Source organism: Cyphellophora europaea, assembly GCF_000365145.1.
Source record: "Cyphellophora europaea CBS 101466 unplaced genomic scaffold supercont1.11, whole genome shotgun sequence".
NCBI classification, from domain to species: domain Eukaryota; kingdom Fungi; phylum Ascomycota; class Eurotiomycetes; order Chaetothyriales; family Cyphellophoraceae; genus Cyphellophora; species Cyphellophora europaea.
In genome coordinates, this window is record NW_008481799.1 from 985,604 (window position 1) to 1,001,950 (window position 16,347).

At 56.0% G+C, this 16,347-nt stretch overlaps 7 protein-coding genes across 7 annotated transcripts; 3 read left to right on the forward strand and 4 right to left on the reverse strand.

Annotated features, from left to right (window-relative positions):
- Positions 1-467: 467 nt before the first annotated feature.
- On the reverse strand, positions 468-3,458 carry HMPREF1541_10047 (uncharacterized protein; the record flags this gene model as incomplete). The annotated part of the gene is made up of 1 exon (XM_008714718.1): positions 468-3,458. One exon carries the CDS (start codon positions 3,456-3,458, stop codon positions 468-470), a length of 2,991 nt encoding a protein of 996 aa, XP_008712940.1.
- A 981-nt stretch (positions 3,459-4,439) lies between these two features.
- HMPREF1541_10048 (uncharacterized protein) lies at positions 4,440-5,609 on the forward strand (the record flags this gene model as incomplete). Its single annotated transcript, XM_008714719.1, has 1 exon — positions 4,440-5,609. The coding sequence occupies one exon, from the start codon at positions 4,440-4,442 to the stop codon at positions 5,607-5,609; it is 1,170 nt and encodes a 389-aa protein (XP_008712941.1).
- A 523-nt stretch (positions 5,610-6,132) lies between these two features.
- HMPREF1541_10049 (uncharacterized protein) lies at positions 6,133-8,936 on the forward strand (the record flags this gene model as incomplete). The annotated part of the gene is made up of 2 exons (XM_008714720.1): positions 6,133-6,305; positions 6,362-8,936. 2 exons carry the CDS (start codon positions 6,133-6,135, stop codon positions 8,934-8,936), a joined length of 2,748 nt encoding a protein of 915 aa, XP_008712942.1.
- A 224-nt stretch (positions 8,937-9,160) lies between these two features.
- On the reverse strand, positions 9,161-11,074 carry HMPREF1541_10050 (uncharacterized protein; the record flags this gene model as incomplete). Its single annotated transcript, XM_008714721.1, has 1 exon — positions 9,161-11,074. One exon carries the CDS (start codon positions 11,072-11,074, stop codon positions 9,161-9,163), a length of 1,914 nt encoding a protein of 637 aa, XP_008712943.1.
- A 402-nt stretch (positions 11,075-11,476) lies between these two features.
- On the reverse strand, positions 11,477-14,005 carry HMPREF1541_10051 (pre-mRNA-splicing factor syf1; the record flags this gene model as incomplete). The annotated part of the gene is made up of 1 exon (XM_008714722.1): positions 11,477-14,005. One exon carries the CDS (start codon positions 14,003-14,005, stop codon positions 11,477-11,479), a length of 2,529 nt encoding a protein of 842 aa, XP_008712944.1.
- A 241-nt stretch (positions 14,006-14,246) lies between these two features.
- HMPREF1541_10052 (V-type proton ATPase subunit D) lies at positions 14,247-15,221 on the forward strand (the record flags this gene model as incomplete). The annotated part of the gene is made up of 5 exons (XM_008714723.1): positions 14,247-14,264; positions 14,294-14,424; positions 14,474-14,484; positions 14,533-14,958; positions 15,007-15,221. The coding sequence occupies 5 exons, from the start codon at positions 14,247-14,249 to the stop codon at positions 15,219-15,221; spliced, it is 801 nt and encodes a 266-aa protein (XP_008712945.1).
- A 130-nt stretch (positions 15,222-15,351) lies between these two features.
- HMPREF1541_10053 (uncharacterized protein) lies at positions 15,352-16,165 on the reverse strand (the record flags this gene model as incomplete). The annotated part of the gene is made up of 2 exons (XM_008714724.1): positions 15,352-16,069; positions 16,119-16,165. 2 exons carry the CDS (start codon positions 16,163-16,165, stop codon positions 15,352-15,354), a joined length of 765 nt encoding a protein of 254 aa, XP_008712946.1.
- Positions 16,166-16,347: the final 182 nt, after the last annotated feature.

The window sequence follows — 16,347 nt, forward strand, 5'->3', positions numbered from 1 at the left end:
AGTTGTATAGCACACTCATACACAAACAGACAGACTGGCAGACATGCATGCATGCAGGCAGGCACGCAGAATGCTGCATGCTGGATGGCATGAGAACTACACTGTCATTTTTGTTACGTCACGCTCTTGAAGGTAGTAGTCCGGCCAGGTCATCACGTAATCTCGTTGTCGTTGTCGTCGTCGTCGTCGTCGTCGTCGTCGATCGTAGTCGTTCGAGTTAGAAAGAGTTGTGATAGCAGCTGCTCAGCTCACTTTGACACCTGCATATCATCTTTCTTTGTTTCTTCATCAATAGCTTTCTCCCTTGACGCCCAGCATAGCTTGTCCTGAAGCTGAACTACATGACATGTCCGTCGTCGAGTAGCCAGCACTTTTGTGGGCCAGGCTAGCTGACCCTGGACAACAGGTCGACCGCAGAACACTTGGCATGCCACATGGCTCTCTGCCTGTGTCAGGTCTGTCACCAGCTAGGGCGCAAAGCGCTCATCGTCCAGCAATGTCTCGCTCTCCCAGCTCTCGGCGATCCATGCGGGTACTACCAGCCTGGGGATCTTCTGTCGCCGCTTTGAAGCGATTTTCTTGCGTAGGGCTTTCAAATCACTCCTGGGGCTGACGACGATGTGCGTTAGCCCCGAGTCTTGTATATCGGTGGCTAAGGTGGCGCCGGCGAAGGTGGCTGTTGTGCACGCCATGGTCAGTTCTAGTGTTAAAGGGGAGGCCTCGTTTGCGATATCTTTCTGGGCGTCTTGGCTGTCGAAGAGGATGTGGCAGCCGCGGAACATCCAGCCTCGCATGTCGCTTGCGTCGTCGAGTTCGTTACCGATCAGGTTCTCGGCCGCTGTGTTGGGTAGGGAATCGGGGCTGGTCATCTTCTTGAACACGTCTCTGAGCTCCTCGACGCCGGTGTCGCGGTAGTACGGATCGCCGTACTTGTCTATGTTCCACTCGAACGGCTCGTCCTCACGATACTTCTCTGGAATGAAGAACAAGTGTCGTTCAGACTCCCACGGAAGCGCGCGTTCGTCCATGCCCATGTTGAAGTCCCGCTTCGCTTGCTGGATACAGTCGAGGAGCCACTGTGGGCGGATGAGGAGCGTGTCACCGGCTTTCTCCAGACTGGCGACCTTGACGTTCCTGCGGTCGGCGATGGTGTAGACAGTGACGCTATCGTCTCGCAGATGGTTCGTCTGTACGACCTTACCGCCGTGCTTCTTGATCAGTTCTTCGAGCTGTGGTTTAGATTTCTTCTGAGGTTTGAGTGCTTCTGTGGCGACGAAGAAGGTCAAGCCATGGAAGACGTTTGACATGACGGCATCGATGTCGATTTTAACAGAATCATCGTAGCCGCCAACAACCTGCAAAGCTCTCTTCTTGGTGCGATTGGTGCGTTTGTTGCTTCGCTCCTCAGCTTTGAACTTCTTTTGTTCCTCTTCTTTCTCCTCTACCTGCGCCTTGAGATTCTGAAACTCTTCCAGAGTCAGACTGTTCTCCCAGCTGCGGTCTCTGCGGATTTTCTTGAAGCGTGGGAAACGCAATGTCAGCTTCGCTGCGAATTCGTCCGAAGTTGTGACACTCGCAGCTTTGGCTTCGACTACAATCGAGTCGTGAGGTTTAATCCACTGATCGGGCCGCTCCCTTGGATTCAGTTCCGGGCCAGCAAGTTTGACATACTGTGTCGGCGGCTTCTTGATGTTCCAGTCAATCCACTTACCTTCGGTCGCGTACTGTATGGCAGCATAGTCATTTGCCGTCATGCCGCCGCCGACCTTGAAGAATGAAATGAACTGCTGGGACGTCTTGTCGCTACGTAAACCACATAGGAAGGAGGATAAGAAGCCACCTCGCTTGCCAGATCCATAGTAGCCACCGATGATGAGGCAGTCAAGCGACTCGCCATAGTTCTGCATATACTCAGGCTTTACCTTGATCCAGTCGTTGTTGCGGTCAGCCAATGTGTAGAGTGAGCGCGGGTTCTTAAGAACAAGACCCTCGGAGGCGGTCTCAATCGCCTCGCGGAGATGAGGATCGATGTCATCGGCTTCCACGCCGATCGTATGAGGGTGGAGCTCAAATCGCCGATGCACAGGTTTGATGGCTTGCTCAAGGGCTCTGCGACGGTCACGAAGTGTGTACGGCGTGAGGAGCTTGCCGTTTAGCAGAAGCATATCAAAGACACGGAAGAGGGGCCGCTCTCTGTCGGTGAACGGATTGTTTTGCTCGGAGATGGCAGCAGACTTCAAGGTGCCAAAGGCGGCCTGGCGGTCTTGCTCAGGGTCCCATGTAATCATTTCGCCGTCAAGAATAGCGTCCTCTATCCCGTCCCGAAAAGCATCTTTTAGGTGCTGCGTGAGGGCCGAGTTCTTGTTGTCGAGGGTGTCTCCATATAGGTAAGTGTAGTCTTTGGCCTTCCGGGAGTAGAACTTGAAATTGAATCCGCCAGCCTTCGCGGCATCCTTTTGTACATGCATCTGCATACGCTCGCCATCCAACTTCTCCTCGATCCAGAACTCTTTGTCTTCCTCGGTAGAGTAGCGGCGCAGGTGATCGACCATCTTCTGGAAGTTGCCGCTGGTGAATTGCGCCAGCTGTGGCTGGAAACACTGCATCAGAGTGACACCCTTGTGCTCGGTCTCGAGGCGAATATGCTCATCATAGAGTTCCCAGCACACACGTCGGAGACTACTCGAGACATTGAATAGAGCATCCGCGTCGGGATGGAAGATTTCAAGGATGGTCTTCTCACTTGCACCTACCTTCATTTGGCGAAGAATGATACGCACCAGCCACATAAGCTCTTCGGCGTTCATGTTGCGGTAGAATTTGGTAATGATGGGTAGCTGGTTCTCTTCCTTCTGCGCAGCTGATAGATTGTCAAGCTCGTCGTTGACCTCTTGTACAGTCATGTTCCCAGGCTTGTCTCGGAAGGGACGTTTCTGTATGACTTCGTAGCAGCGGGTGGCAAAATCTCCGGCACTCGTGGTGTGCTTGCCAGGGACCTTCCAGTTGAGCAGGCTGAAGCCATCTTCAGAGTTCTTGTCGATCTTCATGATCTTGACAAGATACTTACCCAGAGCTTTCTCTTTCAGGCCGTACATGGCACGATCGCGGTCCTTTTCGGGTAGAAGAAGTCGCATCGCTGGAAAGAAGTCCGGGCCTACCTCGCGTCGCCATCTCGATATGTATCGCTCGATGATTGCCCGACGCTTCTCATGGGAGCCCAAAGCGAGCCCATTCTGTGGCCCGAGCTTCCTACGGTTCTGGACCTGGCCCGGGGGCTTCTTCCTATTTTCCAAGAGTGGATTGCACAGGTCCTGATAGAGTGAGTGAAAGGGAAGAGTGGACTGCTTGTTGCGCGGCCGGTTTGGGTACTTCTGATCGAACTCAAGCTCACGAGCAGCGGTATCGATTACAGGCTGGGATGGTTGGGCCTGGGAAGAAGACCGGTTGTCCACGTCCATTCTGTCGCCATGAACGGATAAGGAAAGAGAGGTGGTTTGATGAGCCGGTTTACCCCAAGAAGGACATGAAGCTCAAGCCAGTGGCTAGCCCGGTGAGTGACGCCCGGATCAGGCACAAGGCAAACGCGTGAGATGTCAAGTTGGGCTCTAAAAGCAGCGTGTTCCCCGCGCCAGGGAAGCGAAAGCACGTGACCAGTAGCGACTTGTCGTCAGCGTTGGCGGTCCTGGAGCTTCCAGGCAAGACATGGGGCTTGGTTAGTGATACTTTGGTCAGGGTGGGAGCGCTCGCCTGGTGTTTTTCCAACTGCTACAGCCTGTTCTTGGTCACATTGCCAAGGCGCAGAAGGCATGGTTCATGTAGGCCTCTGACGTTCAGCTCCTACTCGTCTCACGGCTCTGCATATTCCTGAGCCAGAGCCCACATCCTGCATATATGGATCCATGAGCGAAGGTCAGAAATGGCGCCCCCCTGTGGCGCCTAAGCCGAACCTCCGGCCGGCGAACGATAGCGTGAGAGATGTCTCGTCTGCCTTGCGAGGTGCCACAGCAGCCTTCACTCCAGCCGCAGCGAAACCGGCGGCCGCAACCGGGACGAAGCCGGTCGGCAATGGCGCTCTGAACGCAGCAACGTTCGCCGAGAAACATGGAAGACCGCAGGAGCAGAAACGTGCAGCGGAGATACGGACAGCACGGTCTCCCGCTCGAGGAAGATCACAATTGAGCCTCGACTTGCAGAAAGTCGCAGAACAGACCTCGAGACTGGAGAGCAGAAACCCACTGCAACGCACAGCGTCTGAGATAGCAGCAAGGGCCGCTTCTGCAAGCAGCAGTCCGGCTAGGAGCCAAGCTACCTTGAGCAGCCGACCTGGCTCACCGCAGGGGCAGCGGCGGTCGGTGTCGCGCGATTCGTCCATATCCTCACGCAGTCGACTTCCCTCAGATGCGAGCACACGCGATGCACGACTAGGGGCTACGCTATCCATGTTCGCCAGTCCTTCGACGCCAAACACAAGCCCTTTCTCCAACAAGAACGGAAAACTAGACTTCAACAAGATCCCATCACTTGCCCAACAAGTGACTAACCCGGTCACTGCACAACGTCAGCCGCCACCGAAACCGCAGAAGAGCTCACTGATACTTGACACAGCAGCCAGCGATGTAGCTGAGGCGAGGGACAGCATTCCGCCGCCTCCGCCGAAGCGACAACTTCAACGACGTCGTGAACCAGAGCCATCAGCCACCGTGGACGCACCTAGGTCGGCAACTACACCAACAGTCACTCTATCCAGGCCGGACGACCAGCCTCGCACAAAGACTAAACCACCGCCAGCAAGCCCGACAAGGAAAGCTTCTCAGCCAATTCCAATGCCACTAAAAAGGTCGGCTCGTAGCTATCTAAATAGCTATAGTTCACCACACGCCCCGGAAGTGTCGCCAGGGAACAACAGAGGCGGCATGACGGCGAACAGTCTTGCAGACGCAATGGTCGCGTCGTCATTAGCTTCATCGCGACAAGGCTCACGGGCTGCATCCCCAGCGAAATACAAGCCACCACCTGTACCACGTCGGCGATCACAGTCAGTCGACCTTCTCCGGCCTAGTACGACAGGGGACAAGCATCCACCACTCAAGCCTCTAGCCAAACGCCCCATGAAGCATACGCTTCGCAAGCAGTCACCAGAGGCCGAAGAAGAAGATGACACCAGGCGTGGTCGCAAGCATCTGATCCGCAAGCACCCTCACATGCACAACGAAGGCGCTCGCAAACGATGGAGAGATAAGGTCAGCGAAAGCGAACGGAAACGGTACGAGGGCGTCTGGGCTGCCAACCGAGGCCTCTTGCACGACTACGAGACGAGTACGGTTCTAAGACAGCGACCGCAAGACAGTGGGCAGGAAGACCTCGTACTCGGCGTAGTGGTTCGGGATATCTGGAGCCGCAGTCGGTTGCCACAAGATGTTCTGGAAGAGGTCTGGGATCTCGTTTCGCCCGAGGAGGATTATAAAGCGCTCAATCGGGAGCGATTCGTGGTTGGCATGTGGCTCATCGACCAACGGCTGAAGGGGAGGAAGCTGCCTGTCAAGGTCTCAGCCAGTGTATGGCAGTCGGTCCGGCTGATGGGCATCAAGATTTCGAGCAAACCCTTCTAGGCACAAAGTGGTGATTGGACCAGTAGATAGATACCCATGGCCGGGGTTGGTCATAGATAGAGACGATTCACGACAAGATGTTGATATGTTTCTATCCCACATATTGCGCTGTTATCATTTGCCGAGAACTGCACTTATCTCCCAAGCGCCACGCCGTTGGACTTGTATGCCCAAGGAATGGCGGCGCTCGCCTGCCAGTCTCGACTGATAGTGAACAAAGGACGGATATGGTGTGCCGGACAAATCCAGTGCGAGGAGGCGAGGGCGAGGGGGGGATCCAATGGTGTGGCTCCGATTTCGTTTTGTGGTTCAGCCGGTCGTTCGCCCGCCTCAACAGCCGACGATCTGGATCACTCCCCGGATTCCTTAGAAATCAGTTTGCAGACTCCCGCGAATCCTTTCATAGCGGCCTTGCGTAACATCGGTCATGTATTCCCCCAGATGACTTCCCTCCGCCGTCGAACATCATCTCCGAGGAGATAGCGGGGTCGACACCTGCGATACCCTCACCCCATGATACACCATGGACCTCGACAACCTACCCAGTGACGACGCTCGTCCGAATTTGAACGACGCCGATTCTCGAGAGGTCGCGGACAAGCGGCAGACTAAGAACAAGAGCAAGGAAAGCGATCCCTCCGCTGCAGCCGCCAGCAAGCGACGATGCGTAAGCACTGCCTGCATCGCCTGTCGCCGGTAAGTTTTCCATCTCGAACAGTACTCCATGGGCTCTACTTAACACTATGCCCCAGACGCAAAAGTAAATGCGATGGCAACCTCCCCAAATGTGCCGCCTGCGCCTCAGTATACCTGACCGACTGCGAATACGCTCCGCATACCGACCATCGTCGGAAAGGCGTCTACAAGAAGGATGTCGATAGCCTCAAGACCAAGAATTCTACCTTACAACTGCTGATTCAAGCAATCCTGAACGCGGACGAGGAAGATGTCGGCGAGCTGGTGCGCCAGATTCGCACATGCGACAGCCTCGAAGATCTTGCAGCCAGTATAGAAGCCGGCGACAAGATCACGGCCCCGGCCCCTCCGGACTCGCCCCTAGCGAGTCTGCAGCCACCAGAGGTCCCTCAGTTTGAAGCAGAGTTGTCAGGGAAGATGGGCGACTTATGGCTGGACGGCTCCGTTAAGTTCATCGGTGGGACGTCCAACCTGATCTGGATGCCGGATAGTCTCGACCAGCGCACCATTGGCTCGTCGCCCTCAAGCAGTCTGGCCGACGTCGTCAAGCCCAAAGAGGAAGCTATCCTGTCCTGGACCACTGTCACTCAGGACACGGACTTGATCTTACATTTCCTGAACATGTATTTCTGCTGGCACTACTCCTACTTCACTACTCTGTCCAAAGAGCTCTTCTACCGCGACTTCCTGACGGGAAACCCATCACAGTATTGCTCATCGCTGCTCGTCAACGTTATGCTGGCTCTTGGATGCCACTTCTCCAATAAGCCTGCCGCGAAAGAAGATCCTGACGATTCGACCACCACCGGTGAGCATTATTTCAAGGAGGCGAAAAGACTATTGTACGAAGACGATGAATTCGCCAACGCAAAACTTTGCACGGTCCAGGCACTTGCCTTGATGTCAGTTCGGGAGGCTGGCTGTGGCCGTGAGAGCAAAGGCTGGGTGTACAGCGGCATGAGCTTTCGTATGGCTGCCGATCTGGGCCTCAACGTCGATGCACAGCCAATGAACGAATCATCACGTTTATCAGATGAAGATATTGACGCCAGGAGAATCACCTTCTGGGGCTGCTTCCATTTTGACAAGTGCTGGTCCAACTACCTGGGCCGCCAACCCCAGCTTCAACTTTCCCATATAACCGTGCGCAAGCCCGAAGTGTTTCCATCAGAAGACTCGGAGCTGTGGTCGCCATATACAGACTCGGGCATTGTTCAAGCCAATGCGCAACCTGCCCGGACTCGCACCGTCGCTCTCCAGATTTCGCAGCTCGCAGAAATCTCTGGTGACCTGCTCGCCTCTTTCTATCATCCCAACCTATTGGACAAACCTCTGAGTAAGCAGACCGAGCTAAAAAGGCTGAGCGACATCCATACACGCCTTGAAGCCTGGAAGAAAGAGCTGCCAGCTGAGCTCGATGCTCGAGAAGCGCAACTCCCACAGGTGCTCCTAATGCATATGTTCTACCAACTGCTCTATATCCACCTCTATCGACCCTTTCTCAAATACACGAAACAGACCTCACCACTTCCATCTCATGTATCACCACGCAAATTCTGTACCCAAGCTGCTGGGGCGATATCAAAGCTTTTTCGCCTCTATAAAAGAACTCATGGACTGCGGCAGATCTGCAACATTGCCATATACATTCTCCACACGGCATGCACCATCCACCTACTCAACATTCCGGACAAGAATGCCAAGCGAGACGTAGTGCACGGCATCAAACACATGGAGGAAATGGGTGAGTGTTGGACCATGGCTCGCCGCAACATGGAGATTGTGCGCGTTTGTGCTGAAAAGTGGAAAGTCGAGATTCCAGAGGAGGCTGAGGCAGCATTTGCGAGAGCTAAATTGAAATGGTCCCTCGGTGTTCAGGCGCCATCACCCAATACTGGACCTTTCAGCAACCTGGTTCAACGCATGGGCAACCAGCCAATGTCTGAGTTGATGGCTCAGAATGTACAGGCTCAACGCGAGCGTCAGCAATCGTTCCAGCCGTTCAGTTCCTTCGATCCGCAGCACAGCATTTTGCAGATGCAAGGTGGCTTGTCTGCTGGGATGGCACCTTCACCCGCCGACACCGACGACACAAGGCGATCGTCAGGTCAATTGTCACTGCCTCCGCAGTCCGCGCTAGATCTCGTCCGAGGAGCGCACCGAAGTAGACCTTCAACGCATCTGACCAAGGCGCAACAGGACGCATGGAATGTACACCAAGCCCGTCTGGCCTCGACTTCAGGCACTTCGGGTACAGCCGCCCCCCAGAACGAGCGAAACGCCAACGCCGCTCGTTTGTTCGGTGGTGTGGACAGCTTGATCGAGGACTCACAGGACTGGTGGTTCAAGGACCAGTCTCAGCTGGCTGTGGGCTTCGACAACTGGAACGCGCCTACTCAAGACTGGTACGGCCTTGATGGACCAGCCTTCAGTTCCGGAGGGGACGTCAAGGGGACTCAGCAGATGGCAGGGTCTATGTATGGGACCTCAACCGGCTCCATGTCCTACGGGCAGCAGTACAGCGGCGCCGGCATGAATAACGGCGCAACCGCGACAATGAGTAACGGCAACTCGATGACCAACACTAATGGATATCAACAGATGAATTACGATGATGACACATTTTACTGAGGCAGTGTCTGTGGGAATCTAAACAGCAAGAGTAGAATCAGTGGTCTGCATTTGGGACATCGTACTTAGCTGCTCCCAACATTTGGAGGAGGAGTCTGAAGGTTGACGGTGTACCAGGCCAGTACGCACGGGTACATAAAGTGAACCTGATACCCAAAATAAATATTTCCCTGACTATCCCCCCTGGATTCTCATGTCGAGCCGTGAACTGAAAGCCACCACATTTACTGCTTCGTCAGCTCCATCCTCAACGCCGGCACTCTCAATCCCCTGATCTCTCCTCCTTGCCCCTTCACAAAGACGAATCTATCCAACGACTTCCCACCGTAAACAATTGTCCCATCAACCCTCAACCACGCACTGTCTGCCTCTTTAAAGACCCCATGGCCAGCCTCCGCCAACACACCCTTCGCCTCCTCCGTCACCGGCTCGATCCCCAGGCGCCAATCCTCCAGCACCACCTCTTCCCCATCCCCTTCCACCACCCTCTCCTCAACACCCGCGGGATAAATCCTCCACTCATCGCTCAACACCCCTCCACCCACAACACTCTGCGCGAAAATCGTCTGTATGGCTTCAAGAACATCGCTCCCATTCCTGAACAAGCCCTGCACGCGCACGCCAGGCCCATCCTCAGCGACCCTCAGCGTCGCATTCCCCTCCACCTCCACCTCCCCACTCTCAAGCACGTATTCCCCTTCATACACGCCCCTAGCCTGTAGTCTCGCCACGGCCTCCGCCCCGCTCACCACCCTCGCCACCACCGCCTCACTCACAGCCTGCAACGCCGCCGTCGCCCGAGCCCCAGCCTCCCCTGCCGTCAACACCACCACCCCAACCCCCACACTCGGCACCAGCACCACCCGCGAATAATACCCCAACACGCTTCCGTCCTTGGCGTACAGCTCCACGCCCTGCCCGCTCGCCTCACTTGTCACCACCCCAGCCCCGACACGATAGATCTCCCACGGCGCGCCTACCGCGTTCCCACCGCCGGTGGGCAGGAAGGCCGCGGGCTTGAGCCAATCGCGCACCGCCGCCTGTGAGGGCAGGATCTTGCCTGCGTCGTCGGCGTCGTCGGCGTCGGCGTCGGCGTCGGCGTCGTCGGCGTCGGCGTCGGCGTCGGCGTCAGCGGAGGAGGAGGAGGATAGGATGGCGCGCAGGAAACGGGCGAGGTCGTTGCTCGACGAGACGAGCCCGGAGGCCGGGTTGTTGATGCCGAAGGCGGAGTTGAAGCTGGATTCGCCGGTGGGGATCACTGCGTCGGCCGCAGGAGTGTCGTCTTCGGAGGGGGGAGAGGATCCACTGAGGCCCGACGCACCCATGCCCAGCGGGCCCAAGATGTGCGCGTGCAGTAGGTCCGCGAAGGTGGTGTTGGTGGCGCGCTCGAGGGCGAGGCCGAGGAGGGAGAAGCTCAGGGAGCCGTAGGTGGGTGTGTGGCCCGGCGGGGCTATGGGTTCGGCGGTCTGCAGGAGGGCGGCGGGGAGGGTGGTGGCGTTGCAGCCTGGGTTAAGGCCGATGATGCCGCAGGGGGGGTAGTCATCGGAGGAGGGGTCCAGTGGGGGGAAGCCGAGGGTGGTGTAGAGGGAGGTGAGAGCGGGAGAGTAGACTTCGGGGAAGCCGTAGGTTTGTGGGAGGCCGGAGAGGTGTGTGAGGAGGTGGTGGAGGGTTATGGAGGTCCAGGGGATGGTGGTGTTGGAGGGGCCGTTGAGTTCGGGGAGGTAGGTGGTGATGGGGTTTGAGAGGGGGAGGTTGGCTTGTTGGACCAGTAGCGATGTGAACACTTTGCTGATGGAGGCGATGAGGTAGGTAGAGTCGCCGGTTAGGTTGGCGGTGCTGTTGGCGGAGCGATTGGGTGCGAGGTGGTGGTAGTCCCAGAGCACGGAGGATGAGGCGGGGGCGTGTAGCGAGGTGACAGCTACCGAAAAGGAGGTTGTGTTGACGGCGAAGCCGGCGGACGTGTCGTCGGCGAGGGCGTCGTTGAGGAGCGCGGTGAGGTTGGCGGTCACTTCGGCGAAGTGTTCTGAGGAAGTCAGGTTAGGGGGAGGGAGCAGCGGGCCAGTGAAGGGGGGTGCGGCGTGCACCAGGCCGCTCAGCGTGGCTAATGTAGAGAACAGGTAAAGATGAACAGGAGCCATGATGTCTTTGCCGTCAAGCAGCTTGCCATTGTGTATCTGCTAAGAAGGCCCTTCCCCCTGTTAAATAATCTTGGACGCTGTGTGGACGTATACCACGAATAGTTCAGTACATAACACCTTCCATCGTATCCTTATCCTGCAGTTCTCCACTCCGGTACCTGGCAGCGATCATGGCATTGTCAGATCTCGCCTCCGCCAATAGGACCACCCAGAGTTACTGAGAAAGACTCCAACCTTTGCCGCGAGGCTGACACTGCAAAGCCGAGTGATTGAAGCCATGCGGCTTGAGGAAGTGATCGACTTGAGATGAATGCCAAGTCTCGCGTATTCGCATTTGCAAGGGGGGTCGATCGGACTTGGCAGTTACTTCTCCATTATTCAGACTCTCATCGCTCTGCAGCTTCAGTCGTCATCGTCGATATCAACGTCCAGCGCGTCCGGATTTGCTGCTGGTGCTGCGGCCGGTGCAGGCTGCGGAGCTCGATTCCCACCCTCTGGGCCGGAGGAGGCAGCAACGAAGCCGACCGGCGCACGTGCCTGCCTCTCCAGCGCAGCCATTGCGTCCTTCGCCTCCCCGTCATGCCCTTCATCGTGTTTTCCATTGAGAGCAGCTGCTTGTTGGCCCTTGGCCACAGCCTGACTGGCGATGAAGTTGATGTCGGTGTTAAATTGCGCCGCCACACTGCGTTTGATGCGTAGCATCTCCTTGAAGGTATCCTCGTTGCCGTGCGCCACCTCGAACTGCTCCCACGTGCGCCAGAATGCGGCATCGACGCGTGGATCGGCAAATTGGCTGGCGTGTCCGTAGATGGCCCTTGCACGGTCAATCTCTCCCAGGCGTCGCTCCATCTCGGCGAACTTGAGGCACATCTCTTTGGCCTCCTGGTCAGGTAATGCAGCGATGGCGCGCTCATAGATCGGGCGAGACGATGTGAGGCCAAAGTTCTGTGCCGACTTCGCGATGTAGAAGTCGAACATGGTCTGTCTATCCTCGTCCGAGACGGCACGGGTGGCTCGCTCGTAGATGCGCATAGCAGACCGTGCGAGCCCTCGTTCTTCCTCAAGAGCGCCATACATCATAAAGATGGCCCTGGCAAATTGCGCCGGCACGTTTTCGACTGCCTGTTCAAAGAGGTCGCGAAGCCGCTCGATCTCGATCTTCCTATCCACGGCCTTGGTGAGGTAGAGATTCCAGAGCTCAAAGGCCACAGGATAAGAGAAGAGGTCCAGTCCGCGTTCGTAGACCTTGAAAGATTCCTCAAAGTACCCGTGTTCCTCCAGCAGGTTGGCGTAGTTGACCACCGTTTGAGGTGTTGCGATGCGGAGCTCAAAGATTCGGTCGTATATGGCCCGTGTCTCACTGATATCACCAACTGATTCGACGAGGTCGACATAAAAAGACCAAACCTTCCACGATTTGTGAATCCTCTGTTGTGGCGACAGTGTTTCGTCAAAGTAGTCGACCGTACTTCGCTTAGGCGCTTTGGTAGCGGCGGCCATGACATTCATGGCAGCCTCGAAGTTCTCGTTCCTTAGCTCCATTTCAGCCCATCCGATCCATGTGTCCGCCAACTCGACTACGGCCTTGTATGGTACCTTGACGGCCTTGTCGAGGATAATGCGAGCTGTGTCGAGATCTCCTCCCTCCTCATACAACTTGGCATAGTTGAGCCAGAGTTCGTGAAATTTGCCCACGGCTTTCCTCGGGTTCGTCGCCGCGATCGCGTCCGTGTATGTCTGAACCACCTGCTCCTTGTTGTCCTTCCAGAGCGCTATCCTCTTCTCCCATTCCACAACGTTGCTTGGATTTTGACGGAGCAACACGTCGTTGACCAGAAACGGCCGACGATCCATCAAGTGCTCAAAACGCAACATGCCCACATCAAGGTCGAAATCTTTCTCTGCGTCGACCTTCCCTTTCGCGGCACGAGCTGAAGCAGCCTCCATCAACGAAGATATCACTGTCTCCTCGAACTCCACATACGCGTCGAAAATCATCGTAAAATCCCTAACGGTCATAACGGTCGTGATGCCCTCCTCAAACACATCCCGCGCTTGTTCGAAGTCGCCCCTTGTAATCCAGTAAGTAGCCAATGCCGCCCAAAATCGACCTCGCTGGTCGGGGAAGCGCACGATGCCACTGCGGATGATGGCGTTTGCATCAATTCCCGAAGTTGAGCTATCGCCAATTTCGCGGGCCTTATTAACAATCAACTCCACCATGTCCGTCCATAGCTGAAAGTCGCTTTTGACGTGCTTCGATCGGAACTTGGGGTTATCGAGAATTTGTATGTACCGCTTGACGGCTTCACGATAGTGTCCCGTATCAACGAGCCGATCGATCAGATCCTCCGTGTCTTCTGGGTGTATCTGAACATATCTAGCCCATACTTTCACCGCAGTCTCGCCAGACGCCGAGTCTGCAAAGGCTTTGTAGAGCTTCCATATCCGATTGTGCTGGGTGGCTGGCAGAGCTTGGAGCGCCCGGTCAAACGTTCGTCTAGTCCTTGTCACGAATGGCTGGCGTAGCAGAAAAGTCAAATAGGTCTCCCAGATGACTGGCATTTTGTTCAACAAGATCAGCGCCTTCTCGAACAAAGCGTTGACCTTGTTGAACTCGGCCTTGAACTTGACGGGATTTTTCTTCTTGAGATGCTTGATTCGGAAATCGAGATACATCTTCCACAGCTTGTACGACCGTGGCAGTTGAACGCATGCTCGCTCCATAATGAAGGCCTGCTCGTGGAGCGTGCCGTTTCGTAGCTTGTAGTCGATGTAGGTCAGCCATGGTCGCACGCTGCCCGGGTTGCGAAGGATATCCTGCTCGTAGATCGCATCCTCGCTCGCGATGAGGTAGAAATCGGACCGGGCGGTAGTGCCTGCCATAGCAACAGCGTCGGTATCGGGCTGTCGCAGGAGAATGCCAGGCATAGCAGCTTGCGATGAGTCTGCGTGAACAACGGGCGCGGTTTATTCGACGTTCCGCATCCTTTGCACATGAACTTTCGCGCTCACTCGGTAGAAAGTTTTTCCGAGCATGCTTGATCGACGTCAGTTCGCTCCCGCTTTCAGGTCAGTTGTCAGCGTTGACCAGCTGCAAGATACTCATCTTCTACTACTATAGGCTGTGAAAGACTCTCCTCCTGTGACTTGTTGAACTACTGTTATCAGAATGTCCTCCGGCGCCGGGGTAAGTACCGCGTTGCACCGAATCTACAGGTTGCTGACCACGAACGACAGCGCGAGCCCGTCTTCCCCACGCGGCAGGCGCTGGGGTTGATGAAAGGCAAGCTGAAGGGTGCACAGACTGGACACAGCTTGCTCAAGCGCAAAAGTGAAGCTTTGACAAAGTAAGTGGTTCCCGTCTCCCACGAAACACTGCGGCTAACGGTAATACAGGCGGTTTCGAGGTTAGATTGAACACTCAAGCTACTAAGGGAAGCTACTAAACGCTACAGAAATCCTAAAGCGCATCGATGAAGCCAAACGGAAGATGGGACGAGTCATGCAGATCGCCGCCTTCTCTCTCGCCGAGGTCACATACGCCGTTGGCGGTGATATTGGGTTCCAGGTCCAAGAGTCTGTCAAGAATGCAAAGTTCCGGATAAGGACCAAGCAAGAGAACGTCTCTGGTGTGTTCCTGCCGCAGTTCGAGGGGTACCAGAAGGAAGAGATCAACGACTTTGGCTTGACCGGCTTGGGCAAGGGAGGCCAGCAAGTGCAGCGGTGCAGAGAAACATACACCCGGGCCGTGGAGACGTTGGTGGAGCTTGCCAGCTTGCAGACCGCTTTCGTCATCCTCGACGAGGTCATCAAGGTCGTGAATCGAAGAGTCAACGCCATTGAGCACGTCATTATCCCGAGAACGGAGAACACCATCAAATGTATGCTCCCTCACACGAGTGCTGGCAATATGTGCTGACCCTATCCAGATATCAATTCCGAGCTCGACGAGCTTGACAGAGAGGAGTTCTACCGGCTGAAGAAAGTCTCGAACAAGAAGCAGCGCGATCAAGCAGCTGCTGACGCCGAGATCCGGGAGCAGCGAGCGAAGGAGACGCGGCAGGAGAACGGCGAGGCCAAGGAAAACGGCACAGAGCCAGTGGACGTGCTTGGGGAGCACGAGGATGACGATGTGATATTCTAGAGCCCTTGGTAGTAGTCTCCTGCGAGACACGAAACGCCTATTGCTATTCCAGCCCCGCCGCCGCCATGCATGGGTATCATTCAGTGTACAAAGACAATGAGAGAGAACGTCCACCGGTTGGACCACCATTTCAGGCGCGTTGGTACGTGACGCGAATAGCCTTCCCTTCGTCGCCGAGCTGCATGCCAGCCGTAGCTTCCTTCGCACTGATGGCTCCAGCCTCGGCTTCGTATTCGACGAACGCAATCCCTTTCCGACCGGGCACCATGCGCACCTCTCGGAAACCCTCGAATCTGGAGAAGATTCGCGACAAGCCATCCGCGTCGTAGTCGTCGGGCAGCTCCCGCAGGAACAGGATCTTGTTCGGCGGTAGATACTCGTCCGGAATGACGGCGGCCGTGTTGGTGCTCGTGCCCTTCAGTCCCGCGCCCTTCTGCGACTTGACGGGACGGGCCTGCAGGCCTGCCTCCGCGGCAGTCTGGCCGGCGGGCCGCTTCAGCTTCTGGTTGGCGGCCTCTTGTGCGGCCTTGCGGTCGCGCTCCGCCTGTCTGGAGCGTTTCCACCGGTCGAGACCGTCTTCGCCCTCCTCTTTTAATACGATGGCGTCGGATCGTGTGCGGGCGAAGTCGAGTTGCATGGGCTTGTCGAAGAGCTCGAAGCCGTTGACTTCTTCGATCGCTTTGGCGGCTGATGCTGGATCGTCGAAGACTATGAAGGCTTGCCCTTTCGCCTTGAGGTTGGTCTTTGCGACGAGATCGATGACATTGCCGTATTCAGAGAAGATCTCGGTGAGGGCTTCTTTCAGCTGGTCGATCTTGATTCGCTCTTCTAGGTTCTTCGCATACACACTGCATACTTGTCAGCCTCTGGTGCCTGGATCAGAGTGTGCGACCGTACGTTGAGCTCGGGGGATTCTGCGGAGCGCTTGACATTACGGACGCCATTCTGGCGATAGGTTGTGGGTTTACGCTGCGTCGTGGTTCGTGAATGCGAGTGCCAGCTCCAAATGACTGTTCTTATCCCCCTGCAACTTCGTATACTGGCCGTGAAAGGAAGTATGGCGGCACAGATGTTGCGAACGAGCAGAGAGGGACGAGGCAACGAAGCAGTTCAGGTCCTCCCGCGT